General features: G+C 37.9%; 1 protein-coding gene across 1 annotated transcript; it reads right to left on the bottom strand.

Annotated features, from left to right (window-relative positions):
• Positions 1-1,244: 1,244 nt before the first annotated feature.
• LOC127161020 (NACHT, LRR and PYD domains-containing protein 12-like) lies at positions 1,245-24,521 on the bottom strand. The gene is made up of 10 exons (XM_051103669.1): positions 24,424-24,521; positions 23,908-24,186; positions 23,736-23,798; positions 21,555-23,361; positions 19,989-20,159; positions 2,254-2,427; positions 2,005-2,178; positions 1,758-1,931; positions 1,498-1,671; positions 1,245-1,272 (listed from the first exon to the last, which is right to left on the bottom strand). The coding sequence occupies exons 2-10, from the start codon at positions 24,164-24,166 to the stop codon at positions 1,245-1,247; spliced, it is 3,024 nt and encodes a 1,007-aa protein (XP_050959626.1). The 5' UTR covers positions 24,167-24,186; positions 24,424-24,521.
• Positions 24,522-26,672: the final 2,151 nt, after the last annotated feature.

Genomic DNA, 26,672 nt, shown 5'->3' with positions numbered 1-26,672 from the left:
ACATAATGTAATCATATCTTATATAACGGGAAAAACATATCGATTTTATTACATAATATGTCGTTAATACAAGTGAATAAATATGTAGTTTTAACAAAATTTTGTTAAAACGAGATAATGAGATAATTGTTTTGTTTTAACAACATAACATCTCGTTATTACGAGAAAAGATTAAATTAAAATTAATATTAATACATTAAAATGACATAAGATCTCATTATTGCGACATAATTGAGTGGAAAAAATAATATGTGTGTGGCAGCAATACATCACTGTAGCATATAGACTAAGATCTTGATAACAAGAAGCCATAGTATCAATTATTAATGAGAAATGTTAACGATATTGCCAGTATCCACACAACTGACACGCCTCTGTCATTTTCAATCTCTCTCAAGCTGCACATCTGGAGCTGCATCTAAGCATGTGTGCTGTCAACGCAGCTGTTTGGCAGAGATGAGGACTGTTTGAAAGTCTTTTTTTTTTTTACACAAAACGTGATGCGAATTGTGTCAGTTTAATATGTGAACATACAAAAGATGTGATCGCAGAACAATCAGGAAAAAGGCGTTACTTGAAAAATTTTAAGTGTAAATAATGTATAGTTGCTGGTGCCAACCTCAGCAAAAACTTCACTCGCAAATTAATATTTTTGCTCACAGTCTGGAGCCCTGTTATAGTGCTTTTTTTTCATCACAGTATACATATAAAAAACAGCCATTAAAAGCATGTTTCAAAAAATAAATAGCTGGTTATGTATCCTTAAGACTCATATCCAGATCAGCCTGATCAGTTAACGGTGTTGCATTATACTAAAAGTAGCCAAATTCTATTAAAATATTTAGGCCATATTTACTATTTCAAATGTACATTTCAGTTAGCCAGTATCAAGTGCTACATCCAAACCAGAAGTGGCCTTCATCTGTTTTATGATATATGGGGAATATTTGCCATGTCAAATGTGGGACAAGTTAGGCTTACATACTGATTAGCCAAAGCTGACTGTGCCATATATTTTCTAAAAGTGGCCCAAATTGTTATAAATTATTATTTGGCCAGTATTTGTCATTTTATATTTGGGCCATTTTAGGCTCACAGCCGCATTAGCCAGTGTTTAATGTGCCATATCTTTGCCAAAACTGACCCAAATACACTTTAATATACCGGACCACATGTGGTTTACACCCTGATTAGCCTTTGTTGATTGTGCCATATTTTTGCCAATGGTGGCCCACATCCGGATGCTATCTGGGAATGTTTTTGTCTCTTGTTCTGGCATTGCAATGAGAGCAGATTAAAAATTTGTTGATAAAATTCTTATAATAAGAATTACTCAGGTCCAGTTCTCTCAGGACAGAGTTTGAGGATTTTAAAACTGACGACAAACTCCCACAAGACTGAGCAGTGAGATTACATGTGAAAAATCTAAACAAGAACAAAGAGTGTGATTTTTTTTTTTCATTAATAAATAAATAATCAAGTATTTCAAACTCAAACCTCAACATCTCCAGCTTAGAGTTTGGACTCTTCAGTCCATCAGAAAGAAGCTTCACTCCAGAATCCTGCAGGTCATTGTTACTCAGGTCCAGTTCTCTCAGGACAGAGTTTGAGGATTTTAAAACTGACGACAAACTCCCACAAGACTGAGCAGTGAGATTACATGTGAAAAATCTGAGCAAGAACAAAGAGTGTGATTTTTTTTTTTTTTTTTTTTTTTTTCAATAATAAATAAATAATCAAGTATTTCAAACTCAAACCTCAACATCTCCAGCTTAGAGTTTGGACTCTTCAGTCCATCAGAAAGAAGCTTCACTCCAGAATCCTGCAGGTCATTGTTACTCAGGTCCAGTTCTCTCAGGACAGAGTCTGAGGATTTTAAAACTGACGACAAACTCCCACAAGACTGAGCAGTGAGATTACATGTGAAAAATCTAAACAAGAACAAAGAGTGTGATTTTTTTTTTTTCAATAATAAATAAATAATCAAGTATTTCAAACTCAAACCTCAACATCTCCAGTTTAGAGTTTGGACTCTTCAGTCCATCAGAAAGAAGCTTCACTCCAGAATCCTGTAGGTCATTGTTACTCAGGTCCAGTTCTCTCAGGACAGAGTTTGAGGATTTTAAAACTGACGACAAACTCCCACAAGACTGAGCAGTGAGATTACATGTGAAAAATCTAAACAAGAACAAAGAGTGTGATTTTTTTTTTTTTTCAATAATAAATAAATAATCAAGTATTTCAAACTCAAACCTCAACATCTCCAGTTTAGAGTTTGGACTCTTCAGTCCATCAGAAAGAAGCTTCATTCCAGAATCCTGCAGGTCATTGTTACTCAGGTCCAGTTCTCTCAGGACAGAGTTTGAGGACTGTAGAGCTGAAGACAAACTCTCACAGGACTGAGCAGTGAGATTACACATAGAGAGCCTGTGAAGAGAACAAAACAAACAGCCATATTAATGTGAATTTATCAGATTGGTTATATTGTTTATAATCTGGAGTGCATGTTTGGACTGAATAACACTTTATAATAAGAATACAAGAACAAAGCACTTTTAAACTATTTCAAAACTATTATAGTTCATTAGTAGTTAATAAACTGTAGTTAATACATTAATAGACTATAAACAAATAGCGAGTTCATCATTGATTGGCACGGTAACTAACGTGTTTAATTAACTCATATGTAAAAAGTTAGATAATGTTTTGTTGACAACTTATTAACGTTATTAGGTCACAAATTAGGTTAGGTTTTCAAAGTCATAAATTAAGTGCTTTAAAAAGGATATGCTGAAGTTGTGTGATGCCCTTTTCTGCCCATGTGCATAAATTAATAATTTGGTGAAATTTCCACCAGGCTGTCAGAGTTACTGCTATTGTCAGCATTTTAAAACAGTAATGCTTTTTGATTGTCCGATTAAAGAAAGGTAATTCTGAAGTGTTAATGTCCTTACAAATTGTTTGTTCAACATCTAGCCATGTGTTTTCTGATGGGTTAGGGTAAATCCATTTGTGTATATTTTGGCTGGGTGGCCAAAAAGTAGTGATTGAAATGTGGTGCTTCCAGTGTTTTTGGTTTCTGCAAGGTAGTCAATTTAATTCTTGGGGTCTTGTTTTTCCAGTAGAGTTCGGTAATGATTGAATCTAATGATTTAAACCAAGTAAGGGTGGGTTGTGTTGGAATCATTGTAAATAAATAGTTTATTTTAGGGAGTATAGTCATTTTAATTACTGATATTCTGCCCATAATAGAAAGTGGTAAGTTCATCCAGCGATGAACTTCATCTTCTATTGTTTTGAGTAACGGAGTGTAGTTGAATCCAAACAACTCTGACAGCCTGGGGGAGACATTAATACCTAGATATGTGATATAATTGGTGCACAGAGAAATTTGTGGTTTCTGGGATGTCACATCGAAGCAGGTAGTGGGAGTATGGCAGATTTACTCCAGTTGATTGAGTATTCAGAAATTTTTGAGAATGAATAAATGAGTTTAATCGTTTCATGTAATAATGATTGGGGGTCATGTAAATATAATAATATATCATCAGTGTAAAGGCTTATTTTGTGGTGTATATTTAACGTTTGAACTCCTTTAATGTGGCTGTTTTAACGGATAGCTGCTGCTAATGGGTCAATGAAGATGGTGAATAGTGAAGGGGAGAGTGGGCATCCTTGTCTAGTCCCCCGGTGCAGTGTGAAGCTACGTCATGTTACTCCATTGGTGATAACAGTGGCTGAAGGTGATTTATACAGAATTTTGATCCAGTTAATGAATGACTCCCCAAAACCAAACCTCTCTAATGTGGAAAACAAGAATTTCCAGTTGACCTTATCGAAGGCTTTTTCTGCATCGAGGGTGACTATGATGGTTTTTGCTTTTTTATTTGATGAATAGTACATTTAGTTAAAAGGTCTGCGTGTGTTATTAGATGCAAGTCTGTTTTTAATGAAACCAGTTTGGTCGGGATGGATTATAGATGGTGTGACTTTTTCCATTCTATGGGCTAGTGCTTTAGCGATGATTTTAATGTCTACATTGATTAGGGAAACTGGACGATAGCTTGACCGTACTGTTGGGTCTTTATTGAGTTTGAGAAGGAGTGAAATTGTAGCTGTATTCATAGTATGTGGGAGTTTTGATTTTTGTTTTGATTCATTTATCATTCGGATAAAAAGTGGTGATAAGATGGACCAAAAGTGTTTGTAGAACTCAGCAGGGAATCCATCTGGACCTGGTGCTTTTTTACTCAGCATGAGATTAATGGCATTAAAAATTTCATGTTCTGTTAAAGGGGCTTCAAGAGTATTTATGTGTAACATGGGGAGTGAGGCGAGAGGCGAGAGGCGAGCGGATCCAAATGCAAGCTTTTATTCAAAGGACAAGACAGAGACATGGTGAAAACAGGCAGGGTCAGAACAATAGCAAACGGGTATAACCAAGGCAAGACGTGGGGATAGTCCATGTAGCAGGCGTGGGTCAATCAGTGGCGAACATAATCCATAACGAGAAGCAGAGGGATAATCTGTACAAACAAGCTAGAGTCCAGAAGGCCAGGCGAGAAAGCTAAACACAGGGAACTAGGAACTCTGGAACACGTGAACTAAGGAAACAACGCGAAACAACAATACAATAAACCACAATGATAACCACAATACTCCATAAACACAGAGGGAAAGTCCGGGGCTTAAATAGGGTGCCTGATTGGCCACAGGTGTGAACGCAATCAGCGCAATGGATGATGGGAGTAGTAGTCCGGGGTGCAATACAACAGTCGGTGTGGTAAGACAGAGTGAGAGCAACCTCTGGTGGTGAGCGGACCGGAGGTCACCGACCAGATTCATGACAGAGCCCCCCACCAAAGAGCGGCTTCCAGACGCTCCAACCCACCAACAGTCCAGGGGAGCGGTGGGGCGGAGCAGGAGGCGCATGAGCCCTCCAGGGCGGAGCAGGAGGTGCAGGAGCCCTCCAGGGCAGAGCAGGAGGCACAGGAGCCCTCAAGGACAGAGCAGGAGGCAGACTTGTGATCAAACGAGACCTCTGGAGCAGACTTGTGATCAGACGTGACCTCTGGAGCAGACTTGTGATCAGACGTGACCTCAGGAGCAGACTTGTGATCAAACGAGACTGCTGGAGCAGACTTGTGATCAGACGGAACCTCAGGAGCAGACTTGTGAACAGGCGAGACCTCTGGGGCAGACTTGTGAACAGACGACACCTCTGGGGCAGACTTGTGAACAGACGAGACCTCTGGAGCAGACTTGTCATCAAACGAGACCTCTGGAGCAGACTTGTGATCAGACGTGACCTCAGGAGCACAGTGTGCAAGCCCACACACACCAAATGGCAACCGCCATTAAGGGAAGAGCTGCAGCGGGTGGCAGGACCTCTTTAATGGTTGGACTTGAAGGCGTGGATGCCACTGAGATGTTTGCAGCCCGCACTGACACTAGTGGTGGGTCCAGCACACTGGCCATCATGACAGGCCGAGACCTTGGGGTGTCAGACGGGATGTGACCTGACTCTGGGTGGTCAGACGGGACATGGCTTGACTCTGGAACAACAGCAATCGCTTGACTTGGTTAATGAAGCTCAACTGTGACTTGACTAGGCTCATGGAGATCAGCTGTGGCTTGACTTGGTTTGTGAAGACCAGCTGTGACCTGACCTGGTTCGTGGAGATCAGCAGCGACTTGACTTGGCTTGTGAAGATCAGCAGGGACTTGGCTTGGCTTGTGAAGATCAGCAGGGACTTGGCTTGGCTTGTGAAGATCAGCAATAACTTGACTTGACTCATGGAGATCAGTAGTGACTTGACCTGGCTCGTGAAGACTAGCGGTGACTTGACTTGACTCGTGAAGATCGACTATGGCTTGACTTACACTACCGTTCAAAAGTTTGGGGTCAGTACATTTTTATTGTTTTTTTTTTTTTTTTTTTTTTTTTTTAAGAAATTAATACTTTTATTCACCAAGGTTGTATTAAGTTAATAATTAAAAGTTTATTAAAAGTTAATAATAAATAACTTGCATTGTTATAAAATATTTATATTTTGAATAAACACTGTACTTTTTAAACTTGTTATTCATGAAAGAATCCTGAAAAAAAATTACAGGTTCCAAAAAATATTTGGCAGCACAACTGTTGATATTATCCAACATTGATCATTCTAATAATAAATCCGCATATTAGAATGATTTCTGAAGGGTCATGTGACACTTAAGACTGGAGTAACAGCTGATAAAAATTCAGCTTTTCATCACAGGAATAAATTATATTTTAAAGTATGTTAAAATAAAAAACATTATTTTATATTGTAAAAACATTTTGCAATATTACTGTTTTTTTTTCTATATTTTTAATCAAATAAATGCAGCCTTGATGAGCATAAGAGACTACTTTAAAGACTATTACAAGTCTTACTGACCCCAAACTTTTGAATGGTAGTGTAGCTTGTGAAGATCAGCTGTGGCTGGACTCGGTTCATGAAGACCGACAGTGACGTGACATGGTTCACTTAGACCAGCTGTGGCTTGACTTGACTCAGGAAAATCCGTTCGGACTTTTCTTGACACTAGAACCACAGTTTTGACTGTACTTGGCTCAGGAACAGCTGCTTTGACGTTGCTTGAATCAGGAACGACAGCTTTGACTCTGCTTGACTCTGGAACGACAGCTGTAACTTTACTTGACTCAGGAATAACAGCTGTAACTGGACTTGACTTAGGATGAGCAGCTCTGACTTGATTGGATGGATGATGGGAGTAGTAGTCCGCAGATTTTTCCTCTTAATACAGCTTTCCCTTCTTCCCACAAAAGGGATGGAGATGATTCCGGGGAGTCATTCATCTCTAGAAAGCATGCCCACTCTCTTTTAACCCTTTGAGCGGTACGGTCCCACATATGGGATTCTATTTTCTGTGCCCCTGGGAGTACGGTCCCACATATGGGATTTAGAACGTTCGGTGACCTCACGCAACTGCCAAATTCAAACTGTGTTTTCGTGCGTTGGCTGGTGCTGAGCCACAGAGAGACGCTTGTTGCGCTTGTCATAAAATCACAATTGTGCAGTGTTTTCAACGACTTAACATTTATTTTAGGTTTCAGGAATTTAAATACACATAAGTACTAGTAAAACAATACATTTAGAGTTTGTAAAATACACACGGATGTCTATGGAAACAGCAATAACAATCCATTCAAGTATAATGTGCCGACGTGTTTGATTCATATCAGATACACATAATGTAAGTAATGATATAATTCACTTCATTCCTTTCCCACTTCACCAGCTACTTACTTGCATGTATTTCGGGAGAAACTGGTGAATTTACGTGCTGTAAATCCGGCTGACAGGACTCTCTGAACGGCAGCGCGAACAAACATGGCGGCGGCCATCTCACGTTATAGATCACGATCCAGATCATTTATAAAGGTTTTAAAACGGCAAAATACACTCTATTACACGTATTCGTGAATCGGAATATCAGATAGTTGAAGACATGGTAAACAAGTGTGTGAATATTTTGAATAAAAAAGGAAAAACAAAATAAAAGCGATACGTCTGTCATACAGCGCTGTGGTGGCTGAGGTGTCAATCATGACACGTTGCCATGGAAACAATAAAGTGAACGTTCTAAAATAACGGTCGCCTAACAATAACTCATTCTGAGGGGTCAGATAGAATTTCACCAGTGAAAGGGTTAAAATAACTGTCAAAGTCATGATCTTTCAGAAGCGATGTGTTAAATCGCCATCAAGTAATTGGTTTATGTGGACTAATTATATTCCATTTTAATGTTACTAGGGCATGATCACTAATAACTATTGGATGAATCTTTGATTCAGAAATATTAGACATGATAGAATTACTGGTGAGAAAAAAGTCAATGCGGGAATATGAGTGATGGACTGGTGAGAAGAATGACTATTCTTTAACGTTATGATGCTGTAAACACCAACTATCGCCGAGACCGAAATCACTCATGAACTGTTTTATGGTTTTTGCAGATTTCCAAATATGTTTATTGCCTGAACTGTTAGATCTATCTATTGTTGAATCTAGAATTGTTTTAAAGTCACCTGCTATTATGACTGGACAGTTAGAAAAATTTGAGATGGAAGAAAAGAAGTTCCCCTTCAGTCGTACACTATGACCATACGTCAATACTGATGTATTTGGGGTCTCACTTGGGAGCCCAATCACCTCTGAGCTTAAGAAAACAGGCCAATGAACATTGGTGGAATTTGCATGCCAAGCCACTCCCCCATACACACGGGTATATAAGATGGCGGCGTGCATCCACTCATTCAGATTTTTTGCTTTGGAGCCGAACGCTTTGTGAGCTGCTTCTACAAAGAAGAAAGAAAAATTTCATCGCTGTGGGAGTTTCTCGGCTGTGTGGAACATCCTTTCTTTGCATTCAGCGGAGAGATCACCCTGCTGCGTTCAGATGAGTGCTGCGGTCCTCCCCTGGGGAATCCAGCCTAAAAGAGCAATTTCCTACAGCATACACGATCGTTGAGAGTGTCTTTTTCAAGACGCATCTCCGATCGTGTGCTTTTAGGGAGCGATAGTTTCCTTATTTCCTCATGGCGGTCACAATCGCTATCTCACAGGTCTGGGATGTAAACAAGGCAAGGCAAGTTTATTTATATAGCACATTTCATACACAAAGGTAATTCAAAGTGCTTTACATAAAAAAGGAAGTAGAACAATAATAAAAACAATAATTCACAAAAAAGGCAGTAGAATAATCATAAAAACAATAATCACAACAATAAGACAAAAAAAACATTTAAAGCTTTTAAAATTATTTAAAAATTGATTTAAAATAAATTTAAGACATTTAAAAAATAGAAAAGGATTATACATACAACAATCAGTTCGGACGTAGCACAGTGCTCATTCAGTAAATGCACAGCTAAACAGATGAGTTTTGAGTCTAGATTTAAATGTAGATAATGTTTTAGCACATTTGATCTCTTCTGGAAGCTGATTCCAACTGCGGGCAGCATAATAGCTAAAAGCAGATTCCCCTTGTTTTGTGTAAACCCTTGGTATTTCTAACTGACTCGATCCTAATGATCTGAGTGGTCTGTTAGGTTTATATTCAGTGAGCATATCTGCAAAGTATTTAGGTCCTAGGCCATTGAGTGATTTATAAACGAGGACTGGTGTGATATGCTCAGATTTTCTGGTTCTAGTCAGAATCCTGGCAGCTGTCTAATGGTCTTCTTGGGAAGGCCAGTGAGGAGACTATTACAATAATCCACCCTGCTTGTGATAAAGGCATGAACAAGTTTCTCCAAGTCTTGACTGGAAACAAAACATCTAATTCTTGCAATGTTTTTGAGATGATAGTATGCTGATTTAGTTACTGCTTTGAAACTAAGGTCTGACTCCAGAATCACACCAAGATTGCTGACTTGATTTTTAGCTGTTTGACCCCTAGAGTCAAGGTATGTATTCACCTTAAGAACTTCCTTTTTGCTTCCAAATGCAATGACTTCAGTTTTCTCCTTGTTTAACTGAAGGAAGTTCTGGCACATCCGACTGTTAATTTCATCAATGCATTGGCAGAGGGAATCAATGGGGCTGTAGTCATTTGGTGATAAGGCTAGGTAAATCTGGGTATCATCAGCATAGCTGTGATAGGCAATTTGGTTCTATCTCGTTATTTGACTTCGTGGGAGCATATACAGGCTAAACAAGAGTGGTGCTAGAATTTAGCCTTGAGGGACTCCGGATGTCATGGACGTCCACTTAGACTTATGCTCTCCTATACTCACATAATAACCTCTCCCTTCTAAGTATGACCTGAACCAATTGAGAGCCATCCCAGAAAGCCCAACCCAGTTTTCCAGTCTTTCTAGAAGAATGTTATGATTGACAGTGTCAAACGCAGCACTAATCTAGTGGTACCAGCACTGATATTTTGCCAGAATCAGAATTTAAGCGAATATCATTTATTATCTTAACGAGCGCTGTCTCTGTACTGTGATGTGGTTGGAAACCAAATTGAAAATTGTCCAGGTATCCATTTGAGTTTAAGTAGTTGTTAAGTAGTTGAAAACTACCTTCTCAATAATCTTGCCTATAACAGGAAGATTAGATATTGGCCTATAGTTGCTCAATGTGGTGTTATCAAGATTGCTCTTTTTCAGAAGAGGCTTAACAACTGCAGTTTTCAGGGAGTTTGGAAAAGTCCCAGAAAGAAGTGAGGTTCTAAGAGATCTGCTTCTAAACAGTTAAACACACTTTTGAAAAAAGGTCAAGGTTGCAGGTTGAGGATTTAAGGTGCTGTACTATTTCTTCCAAAGTTTTGCTATCAATTGCTTCAAAAACAGACATAGTGACTTCTTTTTGAAATTGCGGTCGAATTTGTGTGACCTCTGCATAACTTAAGGATGTGCTAATCATCTTTCTGATATTATTGATCTTCTCGAAAAAAGAAGGAAGCAAAATCATTGCATTTGCTGTCGGAGAGCATTTCACTGGGAATCTGACTTGGGGGATTTGTTAGTCTCTCAACAGTAGCAAAAAGAGTGAGATGGTTCACTGGTGCAATGTCATCAATGACATTCTTAATTTTTGAGTTAAAGGACTCCAGGAGAAGAGCAACAGAGTCTGCAGAAATTCTTGGCATTGAAGATATAGCCTTCATAAATAGAACACTAGTGTTTTCGTTAATGCATCTCTTTCTAACAGAGACGGATCTAGATTCAGTGCTAGCAGAGATCAATATATAAAAGAATATACTGGAGTGATCAGATAGTGCTACGCCCTAAATGACAATGGATGAAATGTTTAGACCCTTACTAATGAGTAAATCGTGTGTCCACGATTGTGTGTGGGTCCATGCACATGCTGAATCAGGTCAAAAGTGTTTAAAACGGTTATTATTTCTTTTGTGGTTTTATATTCTATGCGAATATTAAAATCCCCTGCAATAGCAAAACAGTCAAACTCTGAGGAAATCATTGATAACAGTTCTGTGAACTGTTCAACAAAGGCTGGAGAATATTTTGGAGGCCTGTAAATAATGATAAATAGAATGTGTGAAGCACCTTTTAGCACAATCCTTAGATATTCAATAGACAAGTACTGACCAAATGACACTTGCTTGCATTGATAGACATCTTTAAACCTCAAGGGTTTGAAGAACCTTCAAGTGCACAGCTGCATTACTGTTGTGATGCTAGTGAGGTTGGTTATGGTACAGCCAGCTATCTTAGGCTCATTAACGAGGAAGGATGCATTCATACAGCACTTGTGATGGGCAAGGCAAGGGTTGCTCCTCTCAGAACCATCACTATTCCAAGGTTGGAACTTGCTGCCGCTGTTCTTGCAGTCCGTATGGACCAAATGCTGAAACAAGAATTTGAGTTGCCAATACAACACTAATTTTTCTGGACCGATAGTACTTCTGTACTTAAGTATATTTACAATGACAACAGAAGGTTTCAGACCTATGTGACAAATCGAGTGAGCATCATACGAGATCTCACAAAAATCCCAATGGAAATATGTGCAGACAACTCTGAATCCTGCAGATGATGCTTCGCGAAGAGTAACAGCTAAAGCTTTTCTTAGCAGAGAACGATGGTTTAAAGGTCCAGATTTTCTGAGAGAGCCTGAAACAAACTGGCCAAATTCTAATCATGAATCATATACTATGGAGGACAACGATCCTGAACTCAAGAAAACTGTTGTCACATTCACTTCGACTGTTATACAGAATGAGGATCCTCTCACTGGTTTTATTGAAAAGTTCTCATCTTGGGATCGTCTGAAGAGGATGACTGCATGGAATCTGAAGTTGTATCCAGAATGCAATGCTAGATGCTGGTATCAAATGGACGTTTAATCCTACATATGGCTCCCATCATGGCGGTGCATGGGAAAGACTCATTCGTCTTATAAAAAGGACGCTTTACTCAACCATCGGACAACAGACTTTGGATGATGAGGGTCTGATAACATTACTCTGTGAGATCATTCTCGATGACCGACCTATTACAGTAGTCTCTGAATGTTAAAGATCCTGAAGCCTTAACTCCTAACCATCTTCTGTTACTAAAAGGTCAAGTTTCTCTGCCCCCTGGTGTTTTTAATGAAAATGACATTTATGTTAAAAGGAGATGGAGACAGATACAATACATGGCTAATCTTTTTTGGAAATGGTGGACTAAGGAGTACCCTCCACTTATGCAAGAAAGACAGAAGTGGAATGTAATAAAGAAGAACCTCAAGCAAGGAGATATAGTACTGATCATTGATGATACAGCGCCACGAAATTCATGGCTTATGGGACGAATTGTGAATATCTATCCAGATAAGAAAGGGATTGTTCATTGAGTTCAAGTCAAAACAAAGAATGGTACTGTGGAAAGACCTATCACTAAGCTGTGTCTCTTAATGGACAACTTATGATCCAAGATTGGCCTTAAATCTCTGTCTATGAACTTTTATAAAATTATGGAAATTTCTCAGGCTCTTGAATGAACATTTAATAATTGCCCCTTTAGGCCAATTAGGGGCCAGAGTGTATGAGCCTGTGAGATAATGTTTTATGTTTGTGCATTTGTATGTTTTATGTGTTGTATTGTTCTCTCTGATTGGTTAATGAGGGGGTTGTACCCGTTGTATTGGCGTTTTTAGTCGGTTGGTCACGGGGGAGGGGTGTGGCCTTTGGGGAAAGGGACACAGTTTTGAGACCGTGTGGGGAGCCATGTTGAGTCTCGTCATAATGCTGTATTAACAAACTATTTCTAATAAATAATGGAGTATATTAAACACGCGTCGACTGTGATTCCCTGGCTTTCTGGAAGGTCATCACACTGCCATCAGCAGTCAGTTTTGATGTACCCTGCTTAACTGAAACCTGGCAAAAAACCTAATGATTATATTGGTCTAAATGGGTCTACTCCACCAAACTACTGTTATAAGCATGAGCCCCGTCAGAGTGGTCGTGGCGGTGGTGTTGCAACAATGTATAGTGATAGTCTCATTGTTACTCAGAAAACAGGATACAAGTTTAATTCATTTGAAATACTTTTGTGTAATGTTACTCTGTCAGTATTCTCCCCTGGCAGTGGTGCTCCGAACCAAAGCTTTGACAGATAGTTAACGGAAATAAAGCACCATCACACTTTCTTCTTGATGCATGTGATGCACACTTTACTTGATTCACTTGTAAAACTAAAAGGAAAAATACAAAGGTAGAAATTACAAAATGATTACAAAATATCACAAATAATATACATCTTCCACATTTGTAAACATCAACTGACATATTCAATCAGCTAAATAAACAATCGAAGCACATTAATGACGTGCATCTATATGAAAACGATTACACAGCTCGTTAGCGGATTTCAGAACCGAACGTCAAGCTTTAAACATGTAAATACTGACCCTCTTTAATCAATCTAACACAAAAGAAGTATTGCAGATGTTTTCAAAATAAAATGAATAACTTACGGTCGTTTCTATCACAAGGACTGAAAGCAAACAACAACGCGTCTCTGGATGCCGATCACAGTCTCTTCTTCTATTACTATTTAAACATCCGGTTACGTTCTAAAGAATAGTGCAATAAAATGTTTCGCCACTAGATGTCACCTTTTAAATAAATCAAAAGCACAGCTTACAAAACGAAACAAACACCATACAGTACAGTCAGATACGCAAAACAAATCTCTCTCTTGTTTTAGCTACTGTGTATAGACCGCCAGGGCCATATACGATTTCCTAAAAGAATTTGCAGAATTCCTTTCAGAACTATTGGTTAATTTTGATAAAATTGTCAGAGATTTTAACATTCACATTGATAATACAAATGATGCGTTAGGACTTGCGTTTATTGACCTAATAAACTCTTTTGGAGTCAAGAAAAATGTCACCGGGCCCACTCATCGTTTTAATCATACGCTAGATTTAATTATATCGCATGGAATTGATCTTACTGATATAGATATCGTACCTCAAAGCGATGATGTTTCTGACCATTTCCTTGTATCATGCATGCTGTGTATTACTGATATTAACTATTTGGCTCCGCGTTATTGTCTGGGCATAACTATTTATTGTTCCAGCCACCAAAGATAGATTCACAAATAGCCTGCCTGATTTATCTCAACTGCTCTGTGTACCCATTATTACATCCTAGATCCTACCATCCTACCATTTTGTCCATCTAGACAAAATGACTAGCAACATGGGCACTATCTTATGTCCACTATCCAATACGTTAGAAGTTGTTGCCCCCATCAAATTGAAAAAATTGAAAAACATACTGCGCCATGGTACAACAGTGTAACCCATTCTCTCAAGAAAGAAACTTGTAATCTTGAGCGCAAATGGAGAAAAACTAACTTGAAAGTTTTTAGAATTGCATGGAAAAACAGTATGTCCAGATATAGACAGGCTTTAAAAGCTGCCAGGGCCGAACATATCCACAAACTCACAGAAAACAACCAAAACAATCCAAGATTTTTATTTAGCACAGTGGCTAGATTAACAAATAACCAGACGCCACCCGATCTAAATATTCCTTTACAGTTTAATAGTAATGACTTTATGAATTTCTTCAGTGATAAAATAGATAACATCAGAAATACAATAACCAATGTAGATTCTACAGTGTCTAATACATCAGCACCAAAACAAAAACTGCAGGTTTTACTTATTGGACCAAAAAACAATATACAGAATCTCTTGTCTTACAATCTACAACTAGACGGATGTACTGTTACTTCCACTACAGTCAAAAGTCTGGGTGTTATATTAGACAGCAACTTTAAAAAAAAAAAAAAAAATCATATTTCTCATGTTACAAAAACAGCATTCTTACATCTTAGAAACACTGCCAAGCTATGAAACATGTTACCTGTTTCTGATGCAGAAAAGCTAGTTCATGCATTCATGACCTCTAGACTGGACTATTGTAATGCACTACTAGGTGGTTGTTCTGCATCTTCAATAAACAAGCTACAGATAGTCCAAAATGCAGCTGCTAGAGTCCTTACCAGGTCAAGAAAATATGATCATATTTCCCCAATTTTAAAGTCTCTGCACTGGCTACTGTACCTATTAGGTTCCGCATCAGTTACAAAATAGTACTTCTTACCTATAAGGCACTTAACAAATTAGCTCCTGTGTACCTAACTAGTCTTCTACCATGTTACAATCCATCATGCTCCCTATGGTTGCAAAACTCTGGACTTTTGGTAGTTCCTAGGATAGCAAAGTCCACTAAAGGAGGTAGAGCTTTTTCACATTTGGCTCCCAAACTCTGGAATAACTTTCCTGAAAACGTTTAGGATTCAGACACACTCTCTCTGTTTAAATCTAGAATAAAGACTCATCTTTTTAGCCAAGCATTCACGCATCTCATAAACTTTTACTGCAGTTATATCTGATCAAATGCACATTATTAATCTTTTAGCTCTGGTTGAATAAATCTTTCTTTGCTTGGTTTGAACAGCAGCTACGCTAATTATGTTCCTATTTGTTCTCTGTTTCTGCCATGAACTAACATCCTATGGTAACTAGGAATTCACAAGCTTCAGTCTGGATTCAGAACACTTAAGAAGAGATGATGCCAACTCCACAGAGGACTTCAGATGATGCCAACCCTAAAACAACATACAGCACTACCGAATTTTGCTACTAATTTATAGTGTTCTTTGTCTGTTTGATTATGTCATTAATTGATCTTTACCACACATCTCTGCCATATGTACACCAACCTGACATAGTCACCACTAGTAAGCTACTACTAAAATATATGTAAAAACTTTAATTCACTGTAAAGTTGCTTTGCAACAATATGTATTGTTAAAAGCGCTATATAAATAAACTTGAATTAAATTAATCTGGAGTCAGACCTTAGTTTCAGTAGTCCTGTCAAAGCAGTGACTAAATGAGCATACTATCATCTCAAAAACATTGAAAAATCTTTGTTTCCAAGACTTGGAGAAATTTGTTCATGCCTTTATCACAAGCAGGGTGGGCTATTGTAATGGTCTCCTCGCCGGCCTTCCCAAGAATACCATTAGACAGCTGCAGCTCATCCAGAACACTGCTGCTAGGATTCTGACTAGAACCAGAAAATCTGAGCATATCACACCAGTCCTCAGCTCCCTAACTGGCTTTTAGTTATATTTAGAAATGATTTTAAAGTACTTTTACTCATTTATAAATCACTCAATGGCCTAGACCTAAATACATTGCAGACACACTGCAAAAAATGATTTTCTTCCTTAGTATTTTGTCTTGTTTTCTAAAATAAACATCTAAAAATTCTTGAATCAGGATGCGTTTACTTGACAAGTAAAATGACTTAAGATATTATGTCTTGTTTTCTGGGAAAATATCCAAAATTTGTTAGTTTTTAACTTACAACAAGCTAAATTATCTGTCAATGGGGCAAGAAAAATAATCTTGTTTAGCCTTTGAATTAAGATTATTTTTTTTACCCCATTGGCAGATAATTTTGCACTGAATTGCACTGTATTTTATGTATAATCAATTTTATTCTTATTTAATTTATTTAAATGCATTTTTAAATAATTTTGCAATTTTTTAATTCCTTGTTTTTATTGCTTTGATGATTTTTTATGATTATTTTAATTCCTTTTATATGTAAAGCACTTTGAATTACCATTGTCTATGAAATGTGCTATATACATGCCTTGCCTCAATGCAATCCACATCTGTGGAACTGTATAAACATGAAAAATATGCCTGTAAACCCAGATAAAATTTGATAAAATTTCTGAGGCCCTGATCAGGCCCACACCTGACACTTTTATCTGGCTCACACACTGTGTGGAATGATGGCACTTGGGTGGTCCACTCCTGTTTGCCAGATTTGGGCCACATGCAAGCCAAAGGAAGGCAATGTCAGCCATGAATAAACCAAATAAAGCAGAACTGGCCCAAGTCTGGGCCACGTTTGTTTTAGCTCTGATCCAACACCTTGCTCCAGCCCACATACATTTGGGTGTACCACTCCTGTTTGCCAGATTTGGGCCACAAGCAAGCCTTAGGAAGGCTGCATGGCAGACATAAAAAATAAATAAATAAACAAGAACTGGCCCGATCTGGGCAATGCTGATTTTAATTCTGGCCCAGATCCAATACCTTGTTCCGGACTACATATCATGTGGAATAATAGCATTTGGGCAGTCCGGCCCTGTTTGCCAGATTTGGGCCTCAAGTAAGCCTTAGCATTGCCGCATGTAAGCCAACCAAATAAACAAATGAATAAACCTATTGTGGGCCACAGCTGATTCTTATTCTAACTAGAGTTGGGGTACTCAGACTCGTACTCGGACTCGAGTCCAGTCTGGAGTACAATTTTTAGGCGACTCGAACTTGTCATGGACTCAAATGCAGTTTTACTCAGACTTGCCTTGGACTCGATCCTTTCGGAAAATATCCCGAATCCGTCCGAGTCCATCCAGAGACAGTTGACGGGAATGTCACTGACTTGATGCATTATCACGAAAGTGATATTTAGTATTTGCATATGTTTTTAAGTCTTGTCCAGTAGGCTACTTGAAAGCCAAATGCTTTATGTGCGCACACACTCAAAGCGCACTCACAGAATGCGCCTCTCAGTCAGTGTGCGAATGCCGAGTTGTCTTTCGCTTTTAATAGGTTCTGTTAGTGCTACACACATGCTCCTCTTGGAGATGATTCACGTAAATGAAGTCAGTTTTTTCTTAAGTAAACCTGAACAGTTGGGAGAAATACTGATGCATCAAAATATTTGATCTGTGCGTCAGATCTTAAAGCAACAGCAGCGTAAACCTGCAGCCGCTGACCGCATCAAACGATAATCAAACTACAAAAGATAAAGAGAAAATCACTCACTGTTCTTGACTGAATCACTTATTAACTGTAATAAGAATTATCTTTAATGTATACAGTGAAGATTTCACAGTGTTTTTTTTAACATTTCCTTATGAAATGTCTGTAGTCTATTTCTGTAGTAGCCTTTATATAGACCTACCTAAAAAACAAAAAAATAAACTAAAATTCTATTTTAAAAAGATTCTGTTTTTAAAAAATATTATTTCGTTTGTATTTTTGATTAATATATTTATTAATACTTTTGCTTGCAAGTAATACTTGGAGTGTTTATTTGCCTTGAGCTTGAGAATGTTTTACTTACATTAGTTGGTTGGTTTTTATTGTATTGAAATTATTATTATTTAAACATGGTGGCAGTTTCTAGCTTGAAAGAAAAATAATTTTTCTAACTTCTTTGCAACAAGTTTTTATGGGTCCAAAACCACCTTGGGTGTGCATGATTTTCTAATAATTAAATGGCCCATCATCAATTATTCCTTATATAATGTAATTTATTGTAATTAATGTAACTATAAATGCATTCAAAAATAAAACAGGTGTGGGTTGGCTGTGACTTATGGAAAGTATATGTAGGGCTTTATACACAGTGTGTGTCATTGTAAAGACTAGGGTTATCCCTCACAGCCTCATTTTCATTCAAGAAAAAAGTAATATAAAAAACAGAACACACACAGCCACAATCAGAAATAAAAGAGGTACATTTTCTGCTCTTAAGGTCACATTCACCAAGATACCTACTCATTTACCTCCAACCTTGAATTTATACATTTACTACATTGATGAATAAAGTCATGTCCCGCCCTATAATTTTTCACATTCTAAAACTTCTGTTACATGACTTTAAGTTTGCAAAGCAGAGTATGGACACTAATTTTGAGATGCTGTGAAATCAAAAATCAAAAACAATGTTAAGATACTGACAAACAAGAGTGTTTCCTTGGACTCGGACTCGACTCAGACTCGGCCCTTTGGGACTCGGACTTGAGTCCTACTCGGCCCATTTTGGACTCGGACTCGTCTCGGACTCGATTGGTTAAAGACTCGGACTCGACTCGAACACAACACTAATTCTAACCCTGGTCTTCTCCACATTCCTCATGTGGCCCACATGCTGCATGAAATGGTGGCATTTTTGCAGTGCTCCACAAGCAGGCCACTGCACAGCCACATTTTAGCTAATAATAAACCAAATAAAGCATAAATATATATAATCAGGCCACAGTAAGTCTTAAGTGAGTTATGCATCAGCAATACTCAAATTTATTATGAAGGGAAATTTAAAATAGTCCTCCCTAAATGTTCAAATATGCTGATCCAGAAATGTGACCTACTTGGTAAAATCATCCCGACCCAAGTTTTGCACAAGCAGCAATTCAAATTCAAATGTCTGACTTCAAAAACAATTCTTAACAAGTTTGAACCTAAATGCTTTTTTTTGTTGTTGTTGCTGCACAGTACACATATAAAAAACTGCCGTTAAAAGCATGTTTAAAAAAATAAATGGCTGGTTATGTATCCTTCTTAAGACTCATATCCAGATCAGCCTGCATCAGTTAACTTTGTTGCATCCTACTAAAAATAGCCCAATTTTATTAAAATATTTAGGCTATATTTACTATTTCAAATGTACATTTCAATTAGCCAGTGTCAAGTGCTACATCCAAACCAGAAGTGACCTTCATTTATTTTATGATACATGGGGAATATTTGCCATGTCAAATGTAGGACAAGTTAGGCTTACATATTGATTAGCCAAAGCTGACTGTGCCGTATATTTGCCAAAAGTGGCCAAATTGTTATGAATTATTTGGGCAATATTTGTCATTTTATATGTGGGCCACTTTGGGCTCACTGCCACATTAGCCAGTGTTTACTATTGCCATATCTTTGCTGAAATTTGCCGAAACATAATGTGGACCACACATTGTCAATTGTGCCAATTTTTTTGCCAAAGGTGGCCCACATCCAGATGCTATCTGGGAATGTTTTTGTGTTTTGTTCTGGCATTGCATTGAGAGCAGATTAAACATTTGTTGACAAAATTCAATGCCCATTTATTATGGTAGCATGTTGTTAATTATTTTATGGAAAACCATTTACCTCAGTATCTCCAGCTGACAGTTTGGACTCTTTAGTCCTTCAGAAAGAAGCTTCACTCCAGAATCCTGCAGATCATTGTTACTCAGGTCCAGCTCTTTCAGGACAGTGTTGGACTGTAGAGCTGAAGACAAACTTTCACAGGACTGAGCAGTGAGTTGACACCCAGAGAGCCTATGAAGAGAACAAAACAAACAGCCATATTAATGTGAATTTATCAGATTATATATAGGTTATATAGTTTATAATCTGGATAACGATGAACGAATAGAGAGTTCATCATTGATTGGCACTGTAATTAATGTCAGGGCTCAATGCTAAGGATTTTTTCTACTGGCACATTGCTGTTATCACTGTTATCACTGTTTTGACCCATGTTATTTTTTATTTTAATAAGTTTATATGAAATTTTACATACCAGTTAAATTGTACAATTCTCGATTTGAATTTCGATTTCACAGCAAAACCTACTAGCCTAATATAAAGTTCAAACATTATTTGTTTGTTAAATGAAATTATTTTATCATTATTATTTTATTACAAATGAAATGATTCTTTAGGGAAAAATAGCAGACGGACAGAATTCTGTCTTTGCAAGCAGGTGGCGCTTATTGAATAATGATACAGCGTTTCCTTGATTACCGCTGTAAACAAAGCAGCGCTGTGCTTATGAACGCAACTTTAAATGCATTATACAGAGGCAAATAAAAAGAAAATGCCATGAAGCTATCTGACCCGCCATGGCCGAGCCCACAGTCCATGTGGCCATGGCAGGTCAGGGAGCTTGGGGAGCCATGGCCAAGCACACAGTCCATATGGCCTGGATTATGTACTTGGCCATGGCTCCCTGAACTCCCTGACCCACCATGGCTGCCTGGATTATGTACTTGGCCATGGCTTCCCGAACTCCCTGACCCACCATGGCTGCCTGGACTATATACTTGGCCATGGCTCCCTGATCTGTCATGGCACCCCGTACTGTATGCTCCGCCTTGGCTCCCTGAGCTCCCTGTTCCGCCCTGGAGGCGTACCTCCTATCCCTCCTGTGTTTGCACTCCACTAGCCTCCAGGGGTTTTTATCACGCCTTCGTTATGCACTCCTTTGACAAGCACTGCACGTGACAATGACCAATAAAGGTTGGTTTTAAGCACTTAATGACAGTTTCTAAACTAATGATTAACTATAGTTTGCAAATAATTTGTAAATAATTTATTACTGTATACTTATTATAAAGTGTTACCACTTTATCCCTTAAAATGTCACAAGTAACTTAAGTAAACACAAATGTCACAGCAACTCTAAGGCCTAAAAAATGCCTCAGGGTTAAGCTAATAATTCATCTGCATTTGTTCTCAAATCGTTCATACTAGCGATAGACCACAGCCATCAAATCTGCCAAAACAGAATGTTTAGCCAGTATATTTTCTGATGTTCAATGTTTCTGCAATAACTTTTTGTACCCTTAATAATCAGGATAGCAAATTATTTCACATAGTATTTTGACTTTTAATTGTTTAGTGATGAGGAACAAAACTTTTAATTGAACAGCAGTCAGTGATATTACTCACAGGGCTTTTCTGCAGCATCTCAAAGCTGGAATGAGTCTGTTGTAGTCTGCTGGTGATGACGTGAATGTCTTTGGGTTGAACTCATCCAGCACCTTCTCTGACATGAGCAGTACTGAGGTCAGCACTGTGCACATTGAAGATGAGAGTTCTCTTCCTGGATGTTTATCTGAACTGAGGTAACTCTGGATTTCCTCATATAATGAATGATCTTTGAGCTCAAGTAAGCAGTAGAATAGGTTGACTGAAGCTTCATCTGTGATATTATTGTTTTGTAATTGTTTAATGTATTCAGTTGTTTGTCTGATGCTCTCTGTGGTGTCTTGAGTTTGTGTGATCAGGCCTTCAAGCAGGTTCTGACTGGACTCCAGTGAAATTCCCATCAGAAACCGTAAGAACAGATCCAGATGTCCTCTCTTACTCTGCATTGCTTTATTAGTGGCACTCTTTACTAACTCATGAAATTTGACATTTCTAAAAAAGAGCTGAAGCTTTTGTCTGGCTGTAGTTCGTGAATACTCAAAGAAAAACCAAAGCTCTCGCATGTTCTTGTTCATGTAACAGATGAACACATGCACTGCAGCGAGAAACTCTTGAACACTCAGATGCACAAAGCTGAAAACCTTTGTCTTATAAAGTCCATCTTCCTTCTTAAAGATCTCAGCGATCATTCCAGTGAACTCAGTGCCTTTACTCACATTAATACCACATGCTTTCAGATCTTTCTCATAAAACACAATGTTTTCCTTCTTCAGCTGTTCAAATGCTAGCTTGGCTAATTTCAGAATCGTTTTTCTATTTGAATGTAAAAGCTTTGTACGTTGTTTTTCTTCTTCTTCATCGTACTTCTGGTTCTTCATGTTCATCTGTATCAGTAAGAAGTGGATGTACATTTCAGTGAGTGTTGTGCTGATGTTCTCTTCACTGCTCCGGATGAGAATATGCTGAAGAACTGTGGCTGTGATCCAGCAGAACACAGGAATGTGGCACATGATGTAGAGACTACGAGACGTCTTGATGTGTAAGATGGTTCTGTCGGCCATAGTCTTATCTCTGATTCTCTTTCTGAAGTACTGCTCCTTCTGTTGGTCAGTGAATCCTCGCACCTCAGTAAACAAACCTACACATCGATGAGGAATCTGATTGGCTGCTGCTGGTCGTGAGGTCACCCAGACCAGAGCTGATGGAAGCAGATTCCCTTTGACCAGACTCGTGAACAGAACATCTACAGATGATTTTTTCTCAACACTGTTCAGTGACTTACTTTTAAAATTCAGAGGCAGACGACTCTCATCAAGTCCATCAAATATAAATGCAAGTTTAGATTCCGTATATAACTTTGATTTCTCCAGGTCCTTCAATTCAGGATAAAACTCCAGCAGAAACTCATGGAAACTGATCTCTCTGTTTTTAATCATGTTGATCTCTCTGAATAGCAGCAGAAACACACAGTCTATGTCCTGACTGTTTTTTCCTTCTGCCCAGTCCAGGATGAATTTATTCACAGAAACAGTTTTTCCAATACCAGCAACTCCCTTGGTCAGCACAATCTTCTCCTCATTCTTTTTCCTCAGTTCATTAAATATATCTTCACATTTGATTGGTTTGTCCTGTGATTTCTGGGTCTTTAGAGCATCATCAATCTTCAGAATCTCATGTTCCTGATTGACATCTTCCATATCTCCCTCTGTGATGAACAGTTCTGTGTAAACAGCCTCGAGATCTGTGTCATTTTCATTGCTGCCCTCAAAAATATATTTTGCTTTCTTCTTCATGTTGATTATGTGAGTTTTCAAGAAGTTTTGCAGCTCTATAATTAAAAACAAATAAATACGATTAAAAAAACATTAAACAGAACATGAGGGCATATGTGTTTTAGATTACACATAAAATCATGAGTGTGATCTTGCCGATTTCCGTAAATAAAATGATCCTGCCAAATGAATGCATGCAATCTTCATATGACTCTTCTGTCTATATTGTCTCAGTGAGCTTTTATGAGGCTTTACACATCTGCAGTAAGGCAAATTTAACATTTTCAGACGTTTAAATGTGGATAAAGCTAGTGTGGGATAGAGAGCATTTTAAAACGTATTTTAAAACGTATTTTCAAATGTATCCCTGTAATTGTTGCTGCAGTTATATTTTTCTCATTTCCATTGACAGACAGTGATTGTTACTTACTCCAGATCTGATGTGAATCAGCTCCAACAGGGACAGATGTGTTCGTATTGCTCTCAGTCTGAGCTGTGAGAAAGAGAGAAATACTCACTGAGAAACATAAATCACACTATGACATCAGCAAAGAGGAACGTTTATGTCAGTCACATACCAGTCGCAGTGAATTAAACATTACCTTGCTTGTGTTTGTTCTCCAGCTGTTCAGCCAGTTCATTCTGGTTCATCTTCCTCAGCATGCTGACTGTGATCTTCACAGCTTCTTCTTGTCCAAAACACGCCACCATCTTATCTACTGTTTTGTATCTATTTGCATTCTCCATTTCAGACTTTGGTATACAGTCATGATCTTTTGTTAAGTGCCACTGAAACTCCTTAAGATGATCTTCTCCAAGTTCCTTCAGTGAGTTCAGGAGCAGATCTTCAACAGACGCCATCGTCCTTCACCGATTCACAGCTGCAGGACAAAAAAAAAAAAGATCTGAAGTAGTTTCACTCTTAACATGAGGATCTAAGTGCTCAAATGTTATTTGTATTATGAAGCTATAAGCAGAGACAAATTAATGATCATAAAATTTTGAACAGTTGCTTTTGTTGAACAATGAGTTTTGTTTTTTTTATTTATTGTTAAAAAAATAAAAATAAAAATTCTTGACATGACATGTCAGTATCTTATGAACTAGTATTTACTAACCATGAATAATGATGATGCAGATGTTTTTCCACTGAACTGTGTCTTGGACAGAATTTCTGAAACTCTTTTCAATTCTGCATTCTTATAGGATTCTGAAATGGAGAAGTTTTTCTAAGAACTTAAACTTGTTAAGCCAGACCAGTTTTAGAAAACCATTGAAAACCGTTTTCAACCAATGTCAATAAAGGTGAGAGTAAAACCATGTGGAGAATCACTGGCTACATTTACATGGACTTCAGTAATCTAATTATTTACCTTATTCTGATTAAGACAATATTCTGATGAAGGTGTTTACATGAGTTGCTTTTAAAATATTCCTTTCATGTTCGCATTTTACATCATCATGTCCCCATGCAACACCACTTTAGCCAGATTAATGTCATCAAAAATCTCTGTTTACATGGTAGATTCTTAACCCTCTGGTATTGTTTGGTCATTTTAGACCAGAAAAAAAAGTTTTGAATTTCTAAAAATTGCTACTTCATCGGAATGGCATGAAACTCAGTTACTTTTATGGCAGTCGCTATGTGGCCACAAAAAAAAAAAAAAAAAATTTTGGACTTTTTGTGGAAATTGTGGCTCATAAAAAAAAAAAGTCACATTTGTGTTGTTTGCCATTGAAAATGAATGGGAAATATGCAAAAATAATAAAATACAGAGAATTTTTTGTGTACAATCACAATTTACAATCAATACAAATTATTCACAATGCAGAAAAAAGGTGCACAGCAATGAAGGGGTGACACTAAAATATCAAGAGTGCAAAACAGACACACACACTCAAACACACACACACACATTTACACTCTCTCACAGACACACACACAACACACTATTATATACACACAAATGAACTGGTGTGGCTGTTACAAAACGGCAAAATTGAGCCAGAAGACTCAGATATGTTGTTGAAATCAGATCGATTAATCTCTAATAAAGCATTCCTGTTAATTTTTGTTACATTTTTTTTATTTGTGTTATGTGTAACAAAATGTCTTTCTCTGTGTTCAGGTTTGACTGTAGTAACATTAATGCAAAAAAATTAAAAATTAAAAATCTAAATCTTTACAAATAGTTGTCTTTGAGAATGTCTAAATATATATCCTAATCCACAACTTTAGTAGAAATAAGTCTTTAAGTCTAAAAAAAATACTAGAGAATTTAAAAGTTTTTTATATAGAGCTATACAGGAATCTAGTGGCTAAACCATGGAATTGCAGATTTTTTTCCTTTTTTACTCCCACTAGATGGCACTAACCTGACTTCAAAGATTGGATTTTAAATCAGGGGTGTCAAACTCAGTTCCTGAAGGGCCGCAGCCCTGCAGGGTTTTCCAACCTTGCTCCAACACACATACTATGCAGTTTTCAATTAAGCCTAAAGGACTTAATTAGTTGGATCAGGTGTGTTTAATTAGGGTTGCATCTAAACTCTGCAGGGCTGCGGCCCTCCAGGACTGGAGTTTGACACTCTTTTTTTAAAGAGTTTTTAAAGACATTGAGCCCTATTTTAACGATCTAAGCACATTGTCCAAATCCACTTTTGCTATTTTAAGAACGGGAAAAGCGGTCGGCGAGCCCAGCGCATGGTCTAAAAGGGTTGTCCCTATTCTCTTAATGAGTCATGGGTGTGCATTAAACTAATCAGAGTCTCACCTCCCATTCCCTTTAAGAGCCAGTTTTGCTCGTGCTATGGCGGATTCACTATTTACACGGCAGAATTTGCTAGAACAAAGACTGAACGCTTCTACAAAGAGCAGGGCCGGTGCCACGGTAGGGCATTCACAGGCAGAGTCCCCTTAAATGAGTTACTGTGCACCCCCTTTTCATCTCCCCTCCTTGCTGAATGTGATTGTTTTTGAAAGCAAAAGTGAAACCAAAAAAATAGCTCACATAAGAAAGCAACTGACTATCCATTATGACATGTAAGCATTTTTTATGTACACAATAATGATCTTTCACACTGTAATCCTTTCATTTTTAATATTTGGCATGTTTTGTGCTGCTGTGTGTCCCTGTGTGTGTAATAAGTAGAGTGTATGTGCACTGTGCACCTGCCTATAGGCGCATATTACTAACACGCTCTTTAAATAACAAGAAAATCATATTGCGTCATTGACTTGAGCAGGTTTCAGTTGGTCAGTGGTGCAGTCTATTTCAGTTGCCTCAAAAAAGCAAAACACCAACAATGTGCCTGAACACACCTCGTTTTCAGACCAGCACGCCAACAACGTAACAGGATGTGAAAAT

This window comes from Labeo rohita, unplaced genomic scaffold (genome assembly GCF_022985175.1).
Source record: "Labeo rohita strain BAU-BD-2019 unplaced genomic scaffold, IGBB_LRoh.1.0 scaffold_528, whole genome shotgun sequence".
Lineage (NCBI taxonomy): Eukaryota > Metazoa > Chordata > Actinopteri > Cypriniformes > Cyprinidae > Labeo > Labeo rohita.
The sequence above is the reverse complement of the archived record's forward strand: the minus strand, read 5'-3'. Positions and strand labels throughout refer to the sequence as shown.